The 25,661-nt window shown below is 39.3% G+C and overlaps 2 protein-coding genes across 7 annotated transcripts in view; both read right to left on the bottom strand.

The window, feature by feature from the left end:
• Positions 1 to 1,159: 1,159 nt before the first annotated feature.
• On the bottom strand, positions 1,160 to 10,420 carry LOC128620803 (uncharacterized). Of its 2 annotated transcripts, none has more exons than XM_053646112.1 (5): positions 9,351 to 10,420; positions 8,132 to 8,437; positions 7,692 to 7,967; positions 2,078 to 2,179; positions 1,160 to 1,573 (listed from the first exon to the last, which is right to left on the bottom strand). In XM_053646112.1, exons 1-5 carry the CDS (start codon positions 9,412 to 9,414, stop codon positions 1,368 to 1,370), a joined length of 954 nt encoding a protein of 317 aa, XP_053502087.1. In that variant the 5' UTR covers positions 9,415 to 10,420; the 3' UTR covers positions 1,160 to 1,367. The 2 variants fall into 2 exon arrangements, with proteins under 2 accessions (XP_053502087.1, XP_053502088.1); XM_053646113.1 differs by having other exon boundaries at positions 8,132 to 8,610.
• Positions 10,421 to 17,971: 7,551 nt separating this feature from the next.
• LOC128620369 (HMG box transcription factor BBX) overlaps positions 17,972 to 25,661 on the bottom strand; it is a 51,773-nt gene continuing 44,083 nt past the window's right edge. For 4 of the 5 annotated variants that reach the window (XM_053645306.1, XM_053645302.1, XM_053645303.1 and 1 more), the window contains 6 exons: positions 25,146 to 25,284; positions 24,613 to 24,764; positions 24,388 to 24,477; positions 23,729 to 23,917; positions 19,920 to 20,094; positions 17,972 to 18,673 (listed from right to left, as the gene is read on the bottom strand). In XM_053645306.1, coding sequence (XP_053501281.1) covers positions 18,583 to 18,673; positions 19,920 to 20,094; positions 23,729 to 23,917; positions 24,388 to 24,477; positions 24,613 to 24,764; positions 25,146 to 25,284 — 836 coding nt within the window. In that variant the 3' untranslated portion in view covers positions 17,972 to 18,582. The remainder of the gene's footprint in view (positions 18,674 to 19,919; positions 20,095 to 23,728; positions 23,918 to 24,387; positions 24,478 to 24,612; positions 24,765 to 25,145; positions 25,285 to 25,661) is intronic. The other variant, XM_053645305.1, reaches the window with a different exon arrangement.

Here is a 25,661-nt window from a genome sequence, read left to right on the forward strand (position 1 = left end):
AGCAGTGCTGTAGCCATCTGTTGATGCTTATCTTCCATATCATAAATTAACCTATAGTCACATTATTCACTGTTAACAATGATAGGTTTTATAATCTAAATAATCAATAAGACAATAAACGGCTTACTTCATCACTTGAAAGTGTTTTCATGACAATCCTTAGTAACGCTAACTCTCACTGAACTCTGACCACCACAGCTTCTGAGGATGTAGCTTTATTCTATGTACACAGGTGGGAATGAGGGCAGGTTCAAAAAGTACATAAAGTTGTTCCGGTGTTGTTGAACATCACCTGCTTAAATGCTACAGTAATAACATTGAGGTCTTTTTTTTTGTTGTTTCATCAATATTGACTAATGCACCTTTAAGTACAAAAATGGTTCTATTTTGTAGTAATACCTGAAGATTACTGCAATTGTAGACCAAGAATGAAATGAATAGTCTCTTGGATGTGAGCCCAGTGCAGCTCTGTCTCTATGAAGGTTTTGTACTATTTTGTATTATTATACATTCTTGTCCTCAGGACTTTTTAAAGCAAAGTGATACCCATAATAATATTTCACTTTGATTGTTTGCTCGCTCACTTGTAAGTTGCTTTGGATAATGGTTGTTTACAATATAAGTACATTCATCAATCCATCCATCCATTTTTTGTACCGCTTATCCTACACAGGGTTGCAGGGAACCTGGAGCCTATCCCCGAGGCACGGAGCACAGGCGGGGGGCACCCTGGACGGGGTGCCAATCCATTCCAGGGCACACTTACACACACATTCACACACCCATTCATACACTACGGACATGTTGGACATGCCAATCAGCCTACACTGCATGCCTTTGGACTTGGGGAGGAAACCGTGGTACCCGGAGGAAACCCCCGAGGCACAGGGAGAACATGCAAGCTCCGCACACACAGGGCACTGGCGGGAATCGAACCCTCAACCCAGGAGGTGTGAAGCAAATCTGATAGCCACTAAGCCACCCCCCATATCAGTACATTTAAATGTAAAATATTACTTGAGATTTGCAACCATACCTTTGATAATAACTTAAGCAACACTGAGATTTATTTGTTTGTTTGCTTTACCAAAGCTGCTGTAAATATAGATCTATTGCACATAAAAACTGTTGCTACAAAAAGTGCAAGGAACCAGGTTGCGCAATATTTGCCATTTATTTAGAAGAACCAAAACCACTATACAGAGATAAACTGTTAGTCGGGTCCTACTACATTTAGAGTAGAGACACTGTGATAGTGTGACCACAGTTTATGTGTTTAGAAAAAGTGACTATTAATAAATAAAATAAATTGCACACAAACCAACATTGGAGCCTGTTTTTTTATGATAGCAGTTGCTTAGTTATTGTTAGTTCTCATAGATGCATTCCTCTCTCTGAGTCTGTGTGATTGTCTGTGGAATAGGTCTGGTAGTACTGTTGATATTGTATCTGGCACCAGGCTGAGCATTTTGCGGACTTGGATTGGGGTTGATCGTAGCCGTGGAAAAAGAGAAGTTCTCGTAGATTTTATTTCTGTAGTATGCAGTACCATTTGCAGCATGTCTTTTCTTACCTACCAATTTACATATAGACAGACAGGTGGAGAGACAGACAGAATTCACAAAATACATGTATGTTAATAGGAACTTGTCTGAAGTGCTAGAAGTGGTATAAAAATACACCCCTTCTAGCAGAAGAGTATATAAACTTTAACATTCAATCTTAAGCAAGATTTCAGCAAGACAAAACAGGGAGTTTATGGGAAAGTTACAGGTTCCTTTTTAACATGACCTAAGCTTTCATGTGAACTGGAAAAAAACATCTTTGCAACAGAAATAATTTCCCCCTAAAGAGCAGTGTACTCCAGTGAATGATTTTTCAGTATCAAACTTACAAATCATATGTAAACTTATGCTTCAGTTTTATCGCCTTGACCTCAGAGTAGCAAGATTGAAGTACATTGTAAAAATATGACTGGTCTTGAAACAAAATCATTTTTCCCTCTATATATGTTGTTCATATGGTTAATAATTGAGATGGCATGACATACTAAGTGCAAAGTAGTGATTAGACTCACATTTGAAGATGGCTACACCAAGCAGAACGAGGAAAAGCAGCCCTGCACATGTGCTGATAACGGCAATGATCAGTAATGATGCTTCCTCAACCTTACAGCCCACTGAAACACACACACACGCACACACACTCACTCAGTGAATCAAACTATCAAAATGTACAACATTACCAAATGAGGTAGGCAGTGTTTTCTGTATCTTCCTTTTTTGTGTGTGTGTGTGTGTGTGTGTGTGTAGGCCAGTGAAACCCGTTTAAAAGGAAGGTGGGTGGAGTAAAATGAGACATTTTAAGAATTTCAGCCTCCACAGGATTATTCTTGCTGTCGGATGATCACAGATACTTTCTCTATACTCCAAAGAGAAGCTAAAATGTACTGAGGATTGTTAAATACATGATTGTTAAATAAATGTAGATGTTCTTTTTTTATGTACTCCATTATACACACTAATAGTTTCACTACATATTGGGCCGGTTGCACCAGCTGGACGTAAAAAAAAAAAGAAAAAGTTTTGTGTAAGGCCTACGCCGGGCTTAGGTATGTCCAGCCTTGTGATAAATATTTACACCAGTTGTACGATCTAAAACTACGACTAGGCGCAGTTACGCTCGGTGCTAACATATTCTACCACAGTGATAGTTGCCATGCCATTCATGTTGCTATGGTTACAAGCTTAATGAAGTAGAGGGTGGATTAGGAAATCATACAGTCGTGGAAGTGAAGACAGAAAATGGAAAGACCTTCTTCAGGCATCTAGGAGACACTCTAGTGTGCTCAAAAACTCTGCGACTGATGGGGGACCCTCTCCTAAAATCTCACCCTACAACACTATCATCCGGATCTCCAATCTGGAGGAAGAAATTATGAGAGTGGAGATGGAGACGGAGAAGTTAAGGGTGGAAAAGGAGAAGCTTGAGCTAGAGAAACGGAAACTTGCATTAGAAATCCAGCTATTGCTATACAAAGGGCCAGCTACACAATCGAGAATGACAGTGTGTTTATGAACATCTAAATAATCCCAAACAATAAATATAAATAAAACAAATATACTATAAATCCCTGAATAAATCCCATACATCTAAATCATTTTTTTTTAAACATCTTCATCAGCAATCGTATTTTATTTCCCAACATACACAATTTAATCAATAAATAATTTATTTACAAGCTGCCTACAGTAATAATATTCATGAAAAAAAAACATTATGCCGGCAATCGTTTTGCACAGCTTGACTTTGTTATTCATTTGGCTTATGCTTTGAGACAATAAAAAATGTGAAATATTGATGTAGCCTAACAAAATTATTAAAGAGGATATTTTTCTTGCATTAAAACAGCTACAATTCTTATTGCAATTCCTTTATAGGCTGATCAGTCGAATTATATTGCTTCTGATGAGACGAACAGTCACATCCTCCTCTGTGGCTCGTTCTCTGATTTGTTCCACCTCTTCCTCCACTGGTCCCAAATCCTCCATTGGGAGAGGCACTCTTTTGGCTATGTAAATGTTGTGCAGCACAGCTGCTGCACACATGATGGTACATGCCCTCTCTGGCTCCATCCTAATTTCACTTTGCAAGCAGTGGAATCTAAAAAAAGTCATTAGTATGCCTATATGCAGTAGCTATGCATAATAACCAGTACCAGTTTAAGTGCAGGCTAAAATAAACAGGCTTAAACATAAGCCACACACATCTGCGCTTGAACACTCCTATGCAGCGCTCAATATTCAACCTCGATCGTGAATGCATATAGTTGTATTGCCTTTCCTGCTCCGTCCGGGGTACCATGACAGATGTCATCAGCCACTTCTTTAAAGGGTATTTCCAGTTATATTTATATAGAGCTTTACATAGTATGGGGAGGGAGGGGATCTCATCAACCACCACTAGTGTGTAGCATTCACCTGGATGATGCAATGGCAGCCATAGTGCACCAAAACACCCACAACACACCAGCTATTAGTTGAGAGGATCCCAATTCAGGGATGGAGATTATTAGGGGGCCAATGGGGGAATTTCACCACAAGAGTCAGGACCTCGGCTTAACGTCTCATCTGAAAGATGGTGCTGTTTTTACAGTATAATGTCCCTGTCACTATACTGGAGCATTAGGACCCACACAGACCACAGGGTGAGCACCCCCTGCTGGCCTCCCTAATAAGACTTCCAGCAAGATCAGTTTTCCACAGAAAAAGAGACCTTTTCCACAGAAGGTCTCCCACCCAAGTACTGGCCAGGCTCAACCCTGCTTACCTTCAGTGGGAAACCACTGAAGGGAGATATGGCTCTGGTACTGGTAGGGAAGCCACTGTTGCCAAGCATTATGCCAGAGAGCCGCCCCCCTCGGCTTCATGCACTCTCCCTCAAGATGCGTGTGTCATGGGCAGACTCATACCACCACACCACCAAATCAGTTAATTTCAATTCATTTCATGTCTGCATCACACACAACCTGAACATTAATTAAGCTTACATTTTACATTTTATTAACATTAAAATAAAGCCTTTCCTCATTTTTAAATGGTGCCTGGATGTGCACGAGTACCATCAATACAGCCAAAAATACCGGGTATTCCAGAGTCTCTGCGAAATCTCTCCTTGGTGTGCGTAGCCTCCTCCTGGGTGGGTAGACGAACATATTGGTTAGCTCGATCTTGAGGGGCCAGAGAAACTCATTGTATCGCTCGGCATGCTGTACTTCTGTTTACATTCACCATATCAGCGATTGTATTTTGGAAAGATCCACTGGCGTAAAATCGAAGAGAAGTTAGTGCTGGGGACAGTGTGCTGTTCTTGTCCATTACATGTTGCAACTGTAGCGATAACTCGTCAATTAATTCTAACAATTCAGCCGTGCTGAAACAAAATCTTTCAATAAGTTCTCTATCTCCATACAGTATATATCAAGAGGATTGATGCGGTCTCTCATACCTCTTCCATATTACTCATAACTCTTTCACATTCTTAAAACTAGTCAAGACTTTTCACTTTACACCTACCTTTGACTAGCTGTAAGATTTAGTCTCAGACGTTGCACTACGCCTAGATGGTGCAACAGGTATTAATTCTACCTAGGACTTAAGGTGCATTTTACGTCCAGCCTAGTCTTACAACCAGGTGTACGTCCAGCTGGTGCAAATAATAATGATTAAATAAGTAAGTAAATAAATAAACAACGGCAGGGCAGCGGGCCAAATCAGTTGTCAGGCCACCGGGAATTCTCGCAGTGCTCCCGGTGGCCAGTCCAGGCCTGACTAGCGGTATTATAAATGCTACTAATAGAAGTATTGTTAACTATTGCTGTTCTGAAAGTAAAGTAGAATCATGGCATTGATCAAAGATTAACTGTCATACAAACAGTATATAGTAGAGTATAAGCCTAATATTATCGATGTGAGCCCCTTCTAATACACAAGCAGAATCCCAAATGACTTCTTATTCATTATACATGCACTTATTACACAGCATATAACATAACGGCATTCTAAAACTTACATAGTGTAGTACAGAGCACCATTTCATTGTATACTTATACAGAAAACTGATATTAGAAAAAAAAGGGTCATCAAGGATCACTTAGCCAATAGGTATAGGAAATGCTTTTTGGTTGACCTATGTACAGTAAGGCAAACTAAAGTAGAACAATAGATCTAAAACATGAATATGTAAATATCATAAAAGAAAATTAGAATAGTTTTACAACAGTTAAATTCATTCTGACAGCCATACTAAACTCAATTCAATTTTAATTGTAGTTGAAGCCCCACTTTTCTGAAAAAGCCAAGCACAGCCACACCTCAGAGGTGTTCTTTAACACACTGTCGACAGAAAATCCCAGAGACTGCTGTTTCGATTCTCGAGGTTCCGCATTCAAATTAAGCAAATCGTCTGTGGGATGGTTTTTGAGGTTGGCAGATTTTTTTTGAGTAGAAGCATCGAAGATGGGACTTTTCAATAACATCTAGTCAAGCACAAGTCAAATGCATTTGCCTTTAAGCCCCAAAAAGATCATGGATAGAAAATGCGGACTGGAGAAGGAATGAACTTTTTATTCTGTCTAATATGTATAATATGATGTAAAAAAAAAAAAATGATAAAAGCAAGAGACAATTTAAAAATGAACATTAACATACAATATATAAATATGATATGATGTAATGTGTAATGTAGTGTGCATGCAGGATGTTGAGTATTTTATCATGCTTTTAATTGGCTATTTTGAGTTATTTAAATTATTAAAACAAGGCCAATTTTTTTTGTTAAGTTCCATTGTTAGTTATTCAACTAACTTTAAGTTAATTCATAAATTCATCCATAAAATGTAAAATATAAGCAATGTGTCTGTTTAAGATGCTGCCTTCTCCAATGTCCTCCATGAGGAAAACCCCTCTTTTGTGCACTTAACTGAGAACAGGATATTTGGGCAAGGTCCTAAACCATATACTACTACTGTACATTAAATCTTATCAGTTGTTACTATTTTTATGCTTTTTTATTGTTTTGTTTTGCATAGTATGTGTTTGAAACACAGCTCAGGACACATTGATTGATTCATATAAAATCCCATTTTATGAAATGATCTTACTCGAGTTGCTTGCAATAAATAATTGACAACAAACAAACAAACAGACATGTAATAAATGCGACAGACTTTGAAAAGGTCTGAGCCTCTGCTGCATCCTCTAATGTTACATTTTTCAAGGGTTCTCTAGTTACGGTTTGATTTTTTTTTGTAATACAGTTCGTGCTTTTCATGCCACAGCCTTTGTGTAAAAAGTGGCACACAAGTTTAGGGGAAGAAACATATGAAGAGAAATCATGTGACCGGGCAAGTAATGAAGAAGTATTCAATAAACAAAGCTGTGAAGAAATTATTGGTGTCATGTGAGTGTCAGTTGCTTCTGTGGGGTGTTTTATATAAATGATGCCCTGACTTTTGTCCAGCATTTCTGGACATGATGAGTGAAATCAAAACTAAATAAAATTGTCTATTCATCAAGAAAATCAGACCCTATCTCACCGAACAGGCTACACAGCTACTAGTCCAAGCTCTTGTCATTTCTTCAGTAGCTGCCTGTATCAAATTCAAGGCCTTGGTGCTCACGTACAGCACCCTCCTACTTCAACACTCTCCTTAAAGCTTACGTTCCCTCACGCAATCTGCGATCGGTTAACGACCGGCGCTCAGTAGTGCCTACTCAGCATAGCTCAAGGTGGAATGAACTTCCAACCTCAATCCGGACCGTAGAATCTGTCACTATTTTTTTTTAAAACAGCTAAAGACCCACCTCTTCCATGAACACTTAACTAAAATGCCAACCTCACATTATTTAAAATAAATAAATAAATTTTAAAAATTACTCTGCACACTTACACCTCTACTCTGTTCTCTAGAACGCAATTCTAAATCTTGTATGGTAGCACTACCTGCATTTTTCTCCACTTGATATATTGCTTTGCTTGTATTTCCTCATTTTTTAGTCACTTTGGATAAAAGCGTCTGCTAAATGAATAAATGTAAATGTAAATGTCTTCTTTTGGTTTATTATCATGCCTTACACGACTCTAGTTTGACCAAATAAATGTCCATATTAGAGAGTAGGTAAAAGGCTCACCTGAGTTGCATGGGAGTGTTATGCTCTTGCTGTAGAGTGTGTGGTTGTGTGAGTAACTGGCGTGACAAGTGAGTGTTTCTCTGTCCGTCCAGTTCGGCTTGCAGAGCGTCAGTGTACTGTTCATGCTTCTGGACTCTGGATGATGGTGAAGAAGCTGAGTTGCTCTGGTCCATGTGAAGTTCACCTGCTGTGGTCCCAAACCCTGCAGAGAGCAGAGCAGCTCCACACAGGAGACATTAGTGCTGTTCATCAGCTGCAGGGTAAGAGATGGTAGAACTGCAGAGAGGGAGAGAACACTGAAATCATGACATTTTCTCAAGAAACTGTATGATGTAGTACAGGACTTATAAGACAAACATAATATTACATTTACTGCTAGTATAGTAAGTGACAGAAAACATTTTAAGAGCATGTGAAAAGTAAAAGAAGATTATAATCACCATTAACTTTAAGCCTCAGGGTTACTGATCTCTCATCTGAAGGTGGTGGTATTAATCTGGTCATCAAACATTTATAAAGACCAGCATCACTGCTTTCAACACCTGTTACATTCAGCCCTAAAGGTTCTGTATTTACTTTGAACCGAGGTTTGCAGTTATGGTCATGAGTTGTTTTATTTTGAATAGAATATGTACATAAAATTGACCCTCCATCCTTTTCCCACTTAACTCCAATCCTCATAAAGTCAGTGTAGTTGATCGGTAAAGGACATGGTAGAAAGGCAGTATCCCCACTAGACACGGCACCTATAGAGTGAAGGAGTCAATTAGAATAGCGCAAAACCCTATATACTGGTATGAAGAAATGTATAAGGAAATTATAAATGATTTATATCACAAATACCTACTCTCCAACTACTAGGGCTGGGCAATATGATAAAATCATATTATTGAAGTCATAAATAAAGTCACTGCATTTTCTGAGAAAAAAGTATTGTTGGTACCAGTAACAGGTTATTGGATGTTAACAGCGCTTTATCACGTGTATGTTAATGGTGACAAAATTTGTAAAATTAAAAAAATATATATATATATATTAAAATTTTTATTTTTTCCCTTGTGAGGTTCAGCAAAATTAAATATTGTGATATAGTAGATCATAATGCCTTGAGGTATCGAGCTATGAAATTTTAACCAAAAATCACTCATCCTTACTGATCACATTCAATGATATTCTGTGAAAAAGGCTTTACCTAAATCCTTGAGTACAGTTTCTCATAGATTGCTGAATAGCACAGAGAATCATTTTTATCCTTTGAATCAAACTATGAGATTTGCAAACGTTTTGTTTGGAAACAAGAATAATGAGCTGTAATCAAACCAGTTCAAAGAAGTCGATTCCTTTTATTCAGCTATTGATTTAAATAGCAGCATCACAATTTTTTTTTTTTTTAAATCGCAGATGGCATCTTTAAAAAAAATAAATAGAACCGTAAATGTTCCTCTGAGCTCCTTTAAAAAGAAAGTTAAAGGAACCCAAAAACATTATTACAGTAGTATCTGCATGACTAGCATATTATAAATTGACTTATTATTTAGCAATGCAACACTGTCTAGTAAAAAGCAGCTGTTGTGTACTTAAGAGTTTCGCTATAAATAATGCTGCATAAAGAGACAACAGCACACAAACCAAGCTAAGAATGAGAATAAAATGTCTTACTGGTGTTTGTAGAGTAGCAAAACGGAAGAGTTAGAAAAAAGCACAAGAGCAACTCTGATAACATGTTTACCACAAAGGTTTAAACCGTTTTTCCTCGAGTGGGGTAAATGTGTCTAATGGGTCTAGCACACTCCTACACACACACACACACCACATCACATTAAGTTCTGTCCACATAAACTCACACTTCCTACTCCCACATGAGTGACGAAATAACTACGTTGCCTTTCCAGGTTAGCAGTACTGCCTACAGATTATTATTAAAATTTACCCCCCCAAAAATACCAAAACATCAGCTAAATAACAACTTACAAACATAAAATGTTTGCTCTCATAAGGATTTACTTGCTACTGTTTAAAGTGTGTGTACATATAACGAGACAATTTTTAAACACAGATTCACACAATGACATCAGGGAAATATTTTGAAATGTTTTGTCTTAAACTCTGTCAGTTCTGCTTTCTGAAGAAGCCAACGTGGAAAATGGTACTTAAGAATACAGGAAATGCAGGCCGCAGCATTTCATTACAGCATGTCGTAACATCAGCTAAAAGTAACTTAAAGCAAACCACTGTTAATAATGTAGACTTGAAATGCAATACACTCACACCAGAGCCACACATACACAACTATGTCAACGTCACTGCTGTGGTGAGAATGCGCCACCACACATCGGATCACTGTGGTCCTTTTCTACTGATGTATGGACAGACCTATTTGGTAAAATGGCCAGTAACTTTGTATACACAAGGTAGCTATACATAATATACTGCTAATCTGCTAAATGTGTGTGCTGTATTGACTTATTTTGCTACTTTGTCACTTAAGTCACGTTACAATTTACTTTAGCACAGTGTGATACTTTGTCTTGTTTACACTCATTGTTATCCACTTACTTATATTGTATATAGCATAGTCTTATTGTACCTATTTTATTTGCAGGTCCTTAATCCTGCCATCAGACTGTCTAACTCTGCCCTTTGGTAAGTTTCTTACGTGCACATATTTCTACACTTTCCTCAGTACAATACTGTACAAGGACATTTGTGCACACTATTATAAACTGCACATGACTGTACATCTGGTTATAATCTTATTTTGAGCATAAAGTACAGTACACCTACTGTATTATACATTTGTATAGTTCATGGGTATCCATTCTTATCCGGAAAGGGTCGGTGTGGGTGCAGGTTTTCATTCCAACCAAGCAGAAGCCACACCTGAGTCTATTGGAAGCCAAGATCAACTGATTAAACAGGTGGAATCAGGTGTGGCTCCTACTTGGTTGGAATGAAAACCTGCACCCCCACCGACCCTTTGCGGATAAGATTGGACACCCCTGGTATAGTTTGTTTTTAATTAAATTCTTTAACGTTTTAACATCCTTCTGTTGTAATATTTCCTATTGTCTCCTGTCAGCTGCTGTAACACTGGAATTTTACACCTCTGAGTAATAAAGGTTATCTTATGCATTTTATTCTGTTTGAATAATACTCATTTAAATTGTACTAGGGTGGCTGTGGGCCAAGATGGTAGAGTGGGTTGTCCCCTAATCGTAGGGTTGGTGGTTCAAGTCCTGGCTCACATGACTCCACATGCTAAAGTGTCCTTGGGCAAGACACTGAACCCCAAGTTGCCCCGGATGGCAAGTTAGCACCTTGCATGGCAGCTCTGCTACCATTGGTGTACGAGTGTGTGTGTGTGTGTGTGTGTGTGTGTGTGTGAATGGATGAATGAGACAGTGTAAAACACTTTGTAGAACTGCTAAGGATTAAAAAAAGCGCTATATAAGTACAGACCATTTACTGTATTTTTGTATTGTTGTAGCCCAGCTGCCTCAAGGTTCAACCATGGCTGTAAAGAGTAGTTATTTGAGTTACTGTAGCCTTCTGGGAGGTCGAACCAGTCTGGCCAGAAAGGCTACAGTAACTCATATAACTACTCTGTACAATTGTGGTGAGCAGAAAAACATCTCAGAATTCACAACACATCAAACCGTGAGGCAGATGGGACCACATTGGGTTCCATTTCTGTCAGCCAAGAACAGAGCATTGAGGCTGCAGTGGGCACAGGTTCAACAACACTAGACAGCTGAAGACTGGAAAAACGTAGGTTGGTCTGATGAATCTCGATTTCTGCTGAGGCCAACAGATGGTAGGGTTAGAACCTGGTGCCAACAGTATGGATCTATGGACCCAACCTGCCTTAGGTCAACAGTCCAGGCTGGTGGAGGTGGTGTAATGGTGTGGGGAATGTTTTCTTGGCACACTTTGGGCCACACTTTGGACCGTTAATACCAATCTATCATCGCTTGAATGCCACCGCTTGAAGGAACGTGCATCCCTTGATGACCACAATTTACCCATCTTTGAATGGCTATTTCCAGCATGATAATGCACCATGTCACAAAGCAAGTCTCAAACTGGTTTTGAGTTCAGTGTTCTTCAGTGGCCTTCCTAGTCACTGAATCTGAATAAAATAGAACACCGTTGGGATGTGGTACAACAGGAGCTTCACAGCATGAAAGTGCACCTGAAAAATCTGCAGGAATTGCGTGATGCATTCATGTCAACATGGACCAGAATCTCAAAGGAAAGTTTCCAACATCTTGTGGAATCAATGCCACAAAGAATTGCGGCTGTTTTGAGAGCAAAGGGAGGCCTGTGAAGCTGTTCAGTGAGTATATGTCATGAAAATCATGCTCTAATCAAGGTGGAAAAGCAAGTTATTTAGTTTACAGAGGTCTTCTCATCATATTAATAACCCAATGGCCATGACTCAAAGTTTTTATTTCTGTAGGATGTGGTTAACACTATAGTATATAGTCCTGATAGCATCATAGTTTCTAATCATGAAAAACAACACATATGTAAATACATAGGCAGGGTGGAGTTGAGGCTGAAGCAACGTTGCATAATGCATAAGCAAAGGGTGAAACCAAGACAGAGTTTATCAGCTGTTATATCAGAATTCCTGTTATGTACATTCGTTTCTCTACACATGATGCACGCCAGTATGACACAAAAAAACATTATAAATGTTTTTTTGTTTTAAACATTAACGTCGGGTGTTTTTAAACTTGGTCCATTTCAGTGCTCCAAGTGGTCTCAGATCAGTGACATTTATTGTATACGTGAACACAACAAATGAACTCAGATCTGTCTAAAGTGACCCTCAAGCAAACCATACTCAGACCACCTTCAGAGGTCTTTGTGCCTTGTGAAAACAAAGTGATTTTGCTTTAAATTAGATGTTTTTAAAAACTGGAGCATTGCTGTATAGACATAGCGCCAGTTTTCTGTCACCAAACAGAAAAACAACTCAAAACGGCTTTGCAAGGGGCTGTGTGGTCCCACAATAAGGTCAGCATGTTAGGTAGCAACATGACAGAGAAGCTAATAAAGACACAGTGGCATTAATGCAATAGAGGTTAAGTTGTTAGGCAGCAGGAAGAGTAGTATTGTGTCAGTGACAGGAACAATATTTACTGTATAAATGTATTAGTATACAGAATGTGTGTAATGTATGTAGTTTATGGATGTTTTTTGTCTACCTCGCCCACTCACAGCTAAACAGACAGTAGGTCTATGGCTTGAAGCATGAGTTTATTTTAATGGTTCAGCATCAAAATGCTTCTGGTGTTTCACTACAAATCTGTTTTGCTTGCTTTATTTTTCAGCCAAATGATAGCATCATGTAAAGCAACTATTTTGAATGACACTTTTCAGTGTTGCACATATTCAAACTATGGTAAAAGAGTCATGGTTTTAATTACACGTGGTCTGAGAGCTCCATCCATCCATTTTGTTGACTGCTTATTCTACACAGGGTTGCGGGGAGCCTGGGGCCTATCCCAAGGGACTCAGGGCACAAGGCAGGGGACACCCTGGATGGGGTGCCAACCCCACTTTCATAAAGGATATGGCTACTGCGGAGGGAAAAAAGCTTACATCCCTGGAAAGCATTAAAAGTAACTTTATGTAATACTTATAATATTGTTATACTGTATGTATGTGGCAAACTAAGGAAAAACCAGTATAGTAGTGGACACTTCTTGCTGTAATGTAATGATATTCTCAGTCATTTGAAAAACAATTTTTCCTTATATTTCACTCCAAGATTCACACTTATCGAATGTGCACATTTTCGGCCATAACTTCTAGCTACATTTACTGATTTACCGTCTTTCCCATAGATCTAAATGCAAGTCACTTTGGTCACGGTTCCTAGTGACACACTCCCAGTTGAACAGTGTCTGTGACTGAAGCTCATCCCAATGATTAAAAGTCCTTTAGATCTTTTCCTCCTTCCATCTTGATCCAAAACTGAGGTCATCTGGGCTTTGAACAGGAAATAAGAAATCAGACAGACAGTTGTATGTCTATATGTTACTTTAATAGGTGTTAAAGGAATAACATTTGCGTCAGCAGACAGTGTTATGACATAGGACTTGTTGAGAAGGGTAATGGCGAAGGGACCCTTTTTCTATGCAAGGGTTTCGATAAGGCAAGGCTGCATTGACAACAGGGCTGTAACAAGCATGGCGTCATACAGTACGAGTGACACTAATTAGATCAAGCACACGTTGTATAAACTCATCTGAGGACTCAGAACGGTAACCCTTCAACAAGACTGCTTCAAAAGCCAGTGGACATACATTCTTGTACAGAACAGAAAAAGATGGCCGTTTTTAAATGGATGCATAATCCAAGTTATTAAGACTCCGATGATTTGGAAGGAAAAATAAATAAGCTTTAAACAGAGGGTTTGGCAACTCAGTTTGCCATCAATTTCCCTGTTTTTTGATGTTTCCTCATCAAATATAATTTGATGTCTGATTATGGGATAAATGATTCTAATATCCTAAAGTATTAAATTATTTGACCAGAGAGATGATGCAGTGATGAGGGTATGAAGCTCTTCATAGAGCTCCAGATCGGTGTTACAATGATGACTGGAAATTTGTTATAAATTGTATCGCAGTTGGGAGCAAACTCCATACAAAGCTGTCACGTACAGAAAGACTGGAATTGGAATTAGAAAAATACAGGTACAAAATCCATTACATTCAAGAGACAATTCTAGCACAAAAGGGTATTATACCATAAGCTTTACAGCTATTATAGGAACTCGAGATTTATAGAGGCATCTTCTACAGTACTTAGAAAAAACGGGAATGACATTTAATGGAGGAATTGGGGAAAAAAGGATCAAACCTCATCTATGAATCATGCAAGGATGTTCGAATTAGTGCATCATCATCCAGTGCGTTATTGTATAATGGCAATTTTTTTCTAGGCAATAATGTGTCTTGAGATACAGAGGGCTGATTAATCAGAGCAAATAAGTCATGAAACGGGACATAGCCATGAAAAGGGGGAAATCATTCAGTGTGACATTTTGGTTTGGGTTTAAGGTGCAAATATAGTTTTTCTAAAATAGGCATTTTAAAAAACACTTTGTACACCATGCCAACCTGCAGGTAAAGGCTAAGGAAATCCATCAGAAATATAGAATGAATTGTGCTAATATAATGCATTTATGCATTTGTTACCTGAAAACAGACTCACTGACTAGAATGAACTTTCCTGGTTTGTCCTTGCACACCATCAAATTACTTAAAGAGACAGCGCTTCCTAGTCTTTGGCAAATGTCTGGAAAAAAAAAACAAACACTTTTTTTTTGTTGTTGTTATTAGCATATACAGTTTATAAGTTGGCAGTTTATTAGTTACACTCGCAGGATACCTCATGAACTGTCAACTTGGCGTATCAGGGGTGGACAAATCAATAAGCCGGAAGCCCAGGACAAGATTACATGTTTGGGTTATTAGTTTTTATTCATCGTTATTCATCCTGCATAGACAAGCTGGGCTAGCAGTCGCCATCTTTTTTTTTCTACTTCTCTCATTCAACAACCAGAGAAAGAAAATAAAAACCTATTCGCCTTTGACTTACGCAAAAATGAACATATTTAAACAAATTCTGTTTCATGGTGGTGCAACCCACCTTGAAGTTGTAACCATAGTGCACACGACTCATTCTGTAGCTGTTCTGCCTGCTGTACTACACATATGAGGTTTTATTAGTGTGCACAAAAATGGATATGACTTTTTCAGCATTACAATTACGTGGAAGTACTAACAAAGCCAAGCAGCATAAAAAGTTGTCATATAAGTCCTGCTACCACAACATGTGGTCACCTTGTGTTTAAACATGTAAAAATGAAACAGGGGAAAAAAAAGCTAACCAGACTTGCTTACATCTGGTCAAGGGCGCAAACATGGCGTGCTAGAATGAACGATTATGGCCGAGTCGGTCTCTACCTGGGAGATTAGGTTTCTGGGCAACCAAAACATGGGCCTGAGCAGCACATTAGAGTTTTTACGTGTCCGGTCAGCTAGCGATTTGTCCACCCCTGCTGTACGTATCCATTTTGGTAGACACAATGTTGCCAGTTTATTAGTCACACTTCTTTATAAACAGCAACTCAGATTATAGTACACTTTATAATGTACAATTTCTTCTTTTTTTTTCCTTTATAGCAGATACATGACGGGAAGAACTCGTTTGCCGCAACCCTGGATGTGCACAAAACACTTGGGAAGACATCTCTTAGCGAAAGTTGATCCATGACGAACGTTTAGAAATTGTTTAAACTCGTTGGAGCTTGAGATACTGATCGGCCGGAGTATTTCTCATCACATTAGCAGTTGTAACAACTAAGCATTTCCTCAAAGACCACCTATAAGGTATACTTCTGACGATCACGATCTTCAGTTCATAAACGGACACGCTTGAGATTGACCTCAAACGTCTTAACACCACAGGGAATATCACTCTGTAATGTCCTGATGCGGAGAAATCCTTATCTTTACTTCCTCCCGGCTTTCTCTGCACGCTGAAGACGTTACCGCATCAGGTGGTGGTTTGAGTCTGTTTACTCTTTCTGTTCAAACACAATGAGGTTTAATCCCTTGGCTCTGACTAACTGTGGAGAACAGGGGGACATTCAGACTCTCACAGGTACACACATCTCACTGTGCTCATTAGACAATAGTTAAAACATGGCAGCGCTGGCTGCCTCACATGTGCGTTCCCAAAAAAGCAGGGACTATTTCCTCTAGAAGCGGTGCATTATTTCTCAGTGCTCATTGGCTTATTATTATTATTATTATTATTATTATTATTATTATTATATGTATACTTGTTTTTGACAATAGTCTTCATCCAGTATAACTGGCCTCATGGTGAGGCTTATAAGATCATACAAAAAGAAAAAAGGCCAGCAAATTCACTCCCTAAAGCGCACTACACATTTAAGGGGGGAAATAAAAAGAGGATCAAATACATCATATTATAGTTTCTAAAAAACATATTACTTATAAAATTTGAACTTCACAGACATGATTTGCAGGAAAATGTGGGTGATGGAGAAAAAGAAGCATCAGTTGGTTGTCTAGTGGAGGTTTCCCCATGGTGTAATCAGGCTTGAGCGTTCCTTCATTTAGACTGAGAGATGAGCTCTCTGAAAGCAGAATCAGGAGGTTTTTTTTTCCATGCGACCTTTCAATGCGACCTTTCATTCGCACAGGCGGTTTGTTGGGAAAAAAAAACAAAAACAGTGCGTGTCAGGCCAGGAGAACATCATCAGCCATGTAAGATCCTCAGTGCTGTGGGCACTCTGCTGTAAGAGGTACATGTAAGAGAGAGAACTGATTCTCTACTCTTTTCCTTTGTCTTACACCGCAAACTCACAGGAATGGACAGAAGCAGCAGAAAAGTCAAACGCCATGTAAGAGGGAAACTGCGTTTGACTTCTGCTGGCGTGTGACTGGGAAGGAGGTGCATCAAAATTAACACTGTCACCTCGTCCCAGAAATGATTTACGTATGCGTTCAGTGCGGATGGTAGAAAATCGAGAAAGCTGAGAAGAAAAAAAAATTGCCTAAAAGTCTGATCCACACTGACGTGACAGTTTATTAAGTACCAGATTAGGATATATACATTTTATATATATATATATATATATATATATATATATATATATATATATATATATATATATATATACATACACACACACCATCTAGCAAATAATAAACTGCCATCTAGTGTAATATAGCTAAAAATTAGTGCAGTGTCTGTTACGAAACTACCTTAGGAAACTAGTAGCACTCTTTTGGATTAGCTATCAAGACACCACATATGCACACACCAACACACACACACACACACACGCGCGCACACTTTTGGATTAGCTATCTGGATGCTACGCGCACATATGCAGACGCTCACATACACACACACACACACACACACACACACACATCGCAGGAAGGTCAAGTATTGACATAAAATGCATTGTATCATTCAAGTATACTGCTCTAAAAAAATCTATTCATCTCTATAGCTGTGCACGTGAGAGTGGAAGGGTGCCCAGTACAGTAACAGGGTGCTGTTAGAGCGCAAGGAAAAAAAAGAGAATGGCTTCTGATCGGGTCAGTGTTCAGTCACTTAGTAACGTGTTTGCTTTGGATCGCAAACGTGCACTTTTGCAGTCTCCCTCAGGCTGCTTTCGGGAGAGAAGCATCCATGTATGCGTGCACTGTGTCCAAAACGGGTCATTGACCAGAAAAGAGGCATCTAGGCATTAATTGTGCATTGTCATGGTGAAGCCTGCGCTGAGAGGGACTTGGGTGTATAAGCAGGCTGGCTGTGAGGTAAGGGGGGCTATAGAGCAAAACTGCACGCACGCGCACACACACACACACACACACACACACACACACACAGACAAGGTATGCAGTGTAAGTGTGCTTGCTTTCTGGGCAGGAAGGATGTCAGGAAGCCACAAGATTTTCCTCTAACAAAGAGAGAGAGAGTCAGAGTGGGGTTTTATGCAGAAGGGTTGAAACCAAAAACAAAACTTAATAAGAGAGCTTCCTTAGGTCCATTTTCTCATATGTGAAAAAAAAAGTTTCACTTTATAACAGCAGCCATCTCCAGTTCCTGAATGTCTAGGGCAAATGGAGGAAGCCAGCCCACACATCTACATGATCTCTAGTGTGTGTGTGTTGAAGCCTCCATAGTAACGTAGTAAAGCATCTTCCTTCTCTTCCGTCTCTGCTTGCTCCAAACTCTCTCTCGGACTATGTATGTGTATATATTCCCCAGCACAAAGCTCTCAGATACGTCCCAATGAGTCCACTCGCAGGCGAGGTCTACACCTTCACTGATCAGCGCAAGAGATCAGCACAGGAGTCTGAGGAGCCATGTCCTTCACCTGACCTTCAGCAGCCACGCTCACTGCTCGCTGGCCTCTGAAAGCACACATACATGCAATAAATTTTGCATGAGCCTCCTGGAGTTTGTTCGTACAGATATACAATACTATGCAAAAATCTTGTTTGATACAAAACATTTTTTCCCATTGTTGATTCAGTAAAAGAATGTTTTCCGAACGTTACTTTTCCAACATAAAATGAAATGTTATAGTATAGTTTAGAGATGCACCGATACTAAATTTCTCAGCCGATACCGATAACCAATTACTCAGAGTGATATCGGCCGATATAGATAACCGATACAGATATTTCTGCCTTTTATGCCTTTTTTTTTAAATTTAATAATAATTAATTCCACAATTCTGAAAAAATGCAAATAAAAACTTTATTCTATCCATTTCAACAAGTTGTTTCACAGTAACTGGTCTCATAAACAGAAAACACATTACTCTAATTAACATTAACACATGAACTAAATTCTGAAGATTAAAGTAAGATTTCTTAACTTAGTGAATGTTATTAATTCATATTAACATTGACTGAATACTAAAAAACCTCTTGTTAGACTCACATTCATTCACCACAAACAAAAGCATTTCTACTTCATCACTGAACATCAAACTGGTCATATATAATATCAACTTTTTTTATGATATTAACTCATATTAACGTTAACTGCATATGAAACAAATATATTTTTCTGTGCAATATATACTTTTTAGTCAACTCATCTTCATTTAAATCTTTCAACGGTGTACTGGCGCTTTAATTCAGCACAAGCAGCGGGGGTAAAAAAATTTAGACTCGACAATGAAACTCTCGCTTCACTGCTGTAGCATCCGGTGTAAAATTTTCGCATTGCAGAGTTTACAGGGCTTACAAACTGCAGTTTTGTCATCATTCCACACAAGACATCTTCTTTACACATAGCACGAAATCAATGTGTTTTCCCGCCCTCTTTTGATTGACAGGATATAATCTGCCCTGAACATCGGATTTTTTAAACTATCAGCCGATGGCCGAGGGCATGAAAAATAGACTTTATCATATATAACCTACATCGGTGCATCTTTAGTATAGTATGCATTTTTAAAAAGCAAAAAGGCTTGTCGTGCCAAATACTGACTTTGTTTCGTTCATTATGGTTTACTGCTTTACTGTTTACGTTGAATTATTTTTGAAGGCATCTTCGCTTTACAGCATTTCTTTACATGTGCCGCACACTTTACCTGTGTGTGTGTGTGTGTGTATGTGTGTGTGCGCACTCTGTGTCATTACACACCGATGCATGTTCTCCATGGCAGCGACCTCGGCGAGGGCTGCTAGGCTGAAGAAGGCTGGCAGATTGCCAGACTCGGCTGGTATGGGGTCAGTGGAGCAGCTCTCTGTGTTGCATAAAGTCTCATGAGTTAATGGCTTTCCATCCTGATCCTGGGTCAGCTCCTTCACTTTGTCCGCTGCAACGACACAAAGCCACACTCACGACACATATTTTTCTGTACACTGTAGGACCAGATTTTGTGACATGCTCACAATTGGCACAGGCTGTTGGATATGCACTTCAGTAAGCTCATCTGTTTGAAAAACTGTGGGAATCTGCTTTTGTTCAGGATATGGCTCTCAGAACACAGAGCTTTCTTATAAGCCCTCACACTACATCTATACAGTCTACATACAAGTCTGCATAGAAATGACTTGGTGGAATATGCATGTGACTTAAGGCTGTCGATGTCATTCACAAACATTAATAGTAGCTTTACAAAGAAAATCACAAAATTGTAGCAGAACTGTTTAAGATATTTTTTAACAATTAACAGGTTTTTTTTTTTTTTTTACTAATATTGCACGTTCCTCACACTAATCTGAGGTCTACTGTAGAAATCTGCCATCTTCAACTTGGTTACATGCAGAAATATTTTTTTTATAGTAGCTAACTGTGCAAAACACAGTACACATACACCAGACAATTTACTGGGTACATTCATGCAACTATTCTGTCAGCAAATCATGTGGCACCCAGGCTATGCATAAAACTATGCTGATACAGGCCAAGTTTCAGTTAATGTTCACATCAAACATGGGTGGAAAATATGATCTCAGTGACTTTGATTGTGGCATGGTTGTTGGTGCCAGTTTCAGAAACTGAAATGCTTAACCCAAAGCAGCCCCAGAGCATCACCGAGCCACCACCATGCTTGACTGTGGACAGTGTGTTCTTTCTTCATTCTTGTTCCTCCAGACGTACCACTGATCCATTGTGCCGAAAAGTTCCAGTTTTGTTTCATCGCTCCACAGAACAGAATCCCAAAACTTCTGTGGCTTATTTATATGATTCTGAGATGACTTTTTTGTGCTTTTGGATCAGTAGTGGTGTACGTCGTGGAGTTCTGGCATGGAAACCTTCTGTGTTTAGTACACGCCATAGTGTGCTCACTGAAACCTCAGTGTCTGTTGCCACCAATCTTGCTGCAGGTCTTTTTCAGTCAGTCGACAGTTTTTCACAACCTGCCTTCTCAGAAATCTGGTTGACGCTGTTGAGAGCTTCCTTTTCCTGCCCCGTCCAAGTATTTCATATACAGTATACGCCTAGAGCCAGGTCAGGTATCCAGCTCAAGCACACCTGGTGAAACTAATGAAACCCTTTATTAGTTGCATCAGGTGTGCTTGAGACAACACCTGTTTTGCATATTTGTGCTGTTGTGAGGGATTCTATTCAGGGGGTTGAATAATTTTGAAACTGGAGAAATCATTATTGTTAAAATAAGTTGCATTTTCAGTTGAATTTGGGGAAACCACTTGAAGCATTCATTGTGTTGACATATTTCAATCGCTTTTGTTTGATTTGTTCATTGCAAACAACTGAAAGTCTGTAAATTTGCAATGGGGGTTGAATAATTTTGATTGCAACTGTAGATGTGTTAAATGACATAGAACATAGCACATTTTGTATCAGACCACCCAATTTGTAGGCAAGCAAAACACGGAACACGTGACTGACAGGTGTTTCTTGCTACCCAGGTGTGTCCTGTTAGATTGACTGTTTAAACAATAAATATCTCTGAACACATACTCTTGGTTTTTGCCTTCAGTTTCACCTATGAAGACTGCATTTGTTGTTAAAAAGCATAAGCCAACATGCAGATCAGAGAGATGTCTATGGGAGAAAAGCAAGCCATTTTGAAACTGAGAAAAGAGGGAAAAATCAATCAGAGACATTGCACAAACATTGCCATAGGCAATACAACAATTTGGAATGTCCTGAAAAAGAAAGAAACCACTGGTATACTGAGCTACAGACACCAAATGAGTCGGCCAAGGAAAACAACAACAGCTGATGACAGAAACATTGTGAGAGCTGTGAACAAAAACCCAAAAACAACAGTCAGTGACATCACCAACAACCTCCACAGGGCAGGGTGAAGGTTTCACAATTCAACTTTCAAAGAAGACTTTGAGAGCAGAAATATAGAGGCCATACCACAAGATGCAAACCACTCACCAGCAGTAAGAATAGGAAAGATCAACCTCTACCAAAGTGAAAGACCAAAGTGTGGAGGAAGAAAGGATATGTTCATGATCCTAAACATACAAGCTCATCTGTGAAACATGGTAGAGGTAGTGTCATGGCTTGGGCTTGCATGGCTGCTTCCGGAATGGGCTCACTAATTATTGATGATGTAACTCATAACAGTAGCAACAGAATGAATTCACAAGTTTACAGGAACATTTTGTCTGCCAATTTACATCCAAATGAACTGGGAGGAACTTTATCATGCAGCAAGACAATGATCCAAAACACACTGCCAACACAACAAAGGACTGTATCGGGAGCAAAAAGTGGAATGTTTTAGACTGGCCAAGTCAATCACCAGACCTTAACCCAATTGAGCAAAACAAACAACAAATAAAAGAAGCCTGGAAAAGCATCACAAATGGAAAAAAAAATCAACAATTTGGTGATGTCAGTGAGTCACAAGCTTGAGGCAAGCAGGCGATAATGCAACCAAATATTAAATGTAATTCACTTCAAGACTTATCTGTCCCTATACTTTTGCTCGACAAAAAACTGGGTCGTCTGATACAAAAGGTTCTATGTTTTATGTTGTTTAACACATCTGGATATAAATACCAGCATATAAAAGCTGAAATCCTAAACTCTCGTCTCATATCTGTATTTTGATCTCAAACCCAAATGTCTTCGGTGTACAGCACAAACAGATGAATTGGCCTTGCTGTTCCAATAGTTTCGGAGGGGACTGTATTTATTTGCACCTGCCTGCAATATTTTTAATTGAACTTAGTTGGTTCTGTTTCCCAAAATATAAATATATTGGTACATGAAACCACTGTGACCCGTACGAGCATAAAGCCTTTGAGGTGGCTGTGGCTCAGGTGGTAGAGCGGGCTGTCCACTGATCGTAGTGGCCGAGGTGTCCTTGGGCAAGACACTGAACCCCAACTTGCTCCCGATGGCAAGCTAGCGCCTTGCATGGCAGCTCTGCTACTATTGGTGTGTGAGTGTGTGTGTGTGTGAATGGGTGAATGAGACAAAGCGCTTTGTAGAACCGCTAAGGATTAAAAAAAACCCAAAAGCGCTACATAAGTAGACCATCTGCAGACCATTTACCAAGTGTAGACCAAAGCCGATAACTAAAGATGTGGTGTAAATGCTTCAAATAGCAGTGCATGAGCAAACCTTCCCATCCAATACGCTCCTTTCTTAATGAATTTGGCTTTTCTTTGTCCCATGAGCTGCATCTGAGCACCCGTTCCCACTGAATCTTTATCAATGATAGTGCACTGTGTCTAATATAATGGCATTTGCGATTCAGCCACAAATAAAGGTCTACTGGAGGATTTAATGGAAACTTACTTGTGCTATTTATATGTAATATCACATTTTTATTTAATCAGAAATTTGACATATGATTAAAAATATATAAAAATGGTGGCACAATGGTCATTTGACAAGGTTTAAGAAAGGCTACTAAAAATAGAACTTCTAAATTTGCATTTTTAAACCTTACATGGACAGTAAAAATAGATTCAGAAATCTTTAACGTGTGTGATTTTGTATGTTCTGTGACTCACCCTCAGCGGGTGATAGACGCCCATCGGCCGTGCGCACCAAATGAGTGATTTTGCTTTTTCTGGCTTTCCTCTTCTGGCTTCCCACAGGCACATCACCCATCTTACGGGTCTCAGTAGCAAGAGAAGCACACGAGGAGTCTGACTTCGCTGTGCCTGTGTCACTGGCCGTTGGGTCAGGCTGTGCTATGGCTAGAGACAGGAGACAATGACAGGTATGCCATTACTAGAAATGCTACAAATTCCACACTACGCTACTTGCTACAGTGCTGCATTTAGGCTGAAACCGAACCTAGTTTGCTTAATGCAGCACTGGACAATGTAGTGAGTTCTTTATTTGGAAATATGCAGAAAGACCATTTCATCTTTTCAAATGATTACATGTCCTACATGTGTGCCTCTGTCTTTTACGCATGACCTACTTTGTTCTGCAGCACAACGCACAGAGAAAGAGCTTTAAACCACAGGTAAACAACGGTCCTAACCGCTGGCTTATTTGGCTACATTCACATTTAAACACATACACACGAGCAAACAAACACACATACTAGGTCACTCATGCATACCCAAACAAGAACCCAGAAAACCATCAAGAGGATGAAATAAAAATAAATAAATAAAAAGAAAGCACAGACACATGATGCATGCTTTCTCTGTGTCACCTTTCTCCAAAGTTCCAGCCTTTTCCTTTTTGTGCTTGTACTTGCTAACAATCTTGTGGAATAAAGTCTTTTTCTGAGATGGGGATGGACCTGATTGTATATAAAACAGAAAAGAGGAAGACGGCATGCTATGTTAGATGGCTATCATGACATGCTCTGAGCACATCCTAAAACAGGCAATGAGAGGATGGGTTAGGAGGAAGTGATTTACAGCAGTACACTCACCCTTATTAGGCGTAGGACTTTCCAGAGGGTTAGTTACGTTGGCTTTCTTCCTTTTGGTGACAGCTGTGCTCTTTTTGTCGAACGTCAGTGGACTGTACTGGGGCAGGCTGTTAAACTTCTTCTCAAACTCCTCTTCCAGCTTTCCTAAATTGCTGCAGATAAAAAAATTCAAAATAAAGAAACATAATCATGCATCACATGCTAATTAAAATTCTGAGGCAAAGTGCTGGTTGTGGATTATTTCCTTCTACATACAAAAAAAATGCATAAAAGACTAAACTAATCCAACACCCTTTGCAACCTCAAGAATAGATTCCCTATGCCTATTTGTTTTGTTAACCTGCTGGTACTGCTTTCCTTCCAATAAACCTACAGTTCACTGGTATACACCATTTAACCCTTACTATATAAGCGAGCTACATAATATACACATTCTATACAAAACAATCATTTATCTCTGATCAGAAACTGTGTGACCAAGCAGAAGAAAACGAGATGAATGGAGAAAAGGTCATGGGAGTGTGTGAGCTCACCCTGGCACTGGCTCCTCTTTGGATTTGGACTTTTTCAGTTTTTTGGGGTTGCTGGCAGCAGGTTGACTGAAATTACAGCTTTCGTCTGTCCATCCTATCTCCGACTCGGACACGGTGCCACGCATGGAGCCTCTCTTTCCTACAAGTCATACACGTACACACACACATACAGTCTTGCATTCCTAGATTTGTGTATTTCCTGTTCACTTCCTGTTACTATTACTGTATTACAGCTAATTAATGCTAAGCCTAACCCAAACCCTACAGTTAACCAAAAGAAAAAAAAAAACATCAATCAATAATGTTAATCGTGTCATGTATCCATGCAAATTTCTCAAAAGGGCTTAATCACACTTGAAATAGTTAACCCCGGGTCATTCTAAACCACGGGTAAATGGAATCCTGGGTTTTCTTGTTTCACGTTTCACACTGCTCATACTTTACCCGGGGTTAAGGGTTAATCCTGGGTATTCATAATCTGACGCATCGCACTGTACATTCCCAAACCCTGAGTTA

The sequence above is a fragment of the Ictalurus furcatus genome, chromosome 16 (genome assembly GCF_023375685.1).
Source record: "Ictalurus furcatus strain D&B chromosome 16, Billie_1.0, whole genome shotgun sequence".
In the NCBI taxonomy this organism is placed as follows: domain Eukaryota; kingdom Metazoa; phylum Chordata; class Actinopteri; order Siluriformes; family Ictaluridae; genus Ictalurus; species Ictalurus furcatus.

Excerpts from the sequence above, each read along its gene's own strand:
- LOC128620803 (XM_053646112.1), bottom strand. The coding sequence starts at position 9,414 with ATGTTATCAGAGTTGCTCTTGTGCTTTTTTCTAACTCTTCCGTTTTGC. Across the intron at positions 2,180-7,691 it reads AACACTCCCATGCAACTCAG|TGGGCTGTAAGGTTGAGGAA; the intron begins GTGAGCCTTTTA and ends TGTGTGTTTCAG. Across the intron at positions 1,574-2,077 it reads TGGTGTAGCCATCTTCAAAT|GTAAGAAAAGACATGCTGCA; the intron begins GTGAGTCTAATC and ends GTAAATTGGTAG.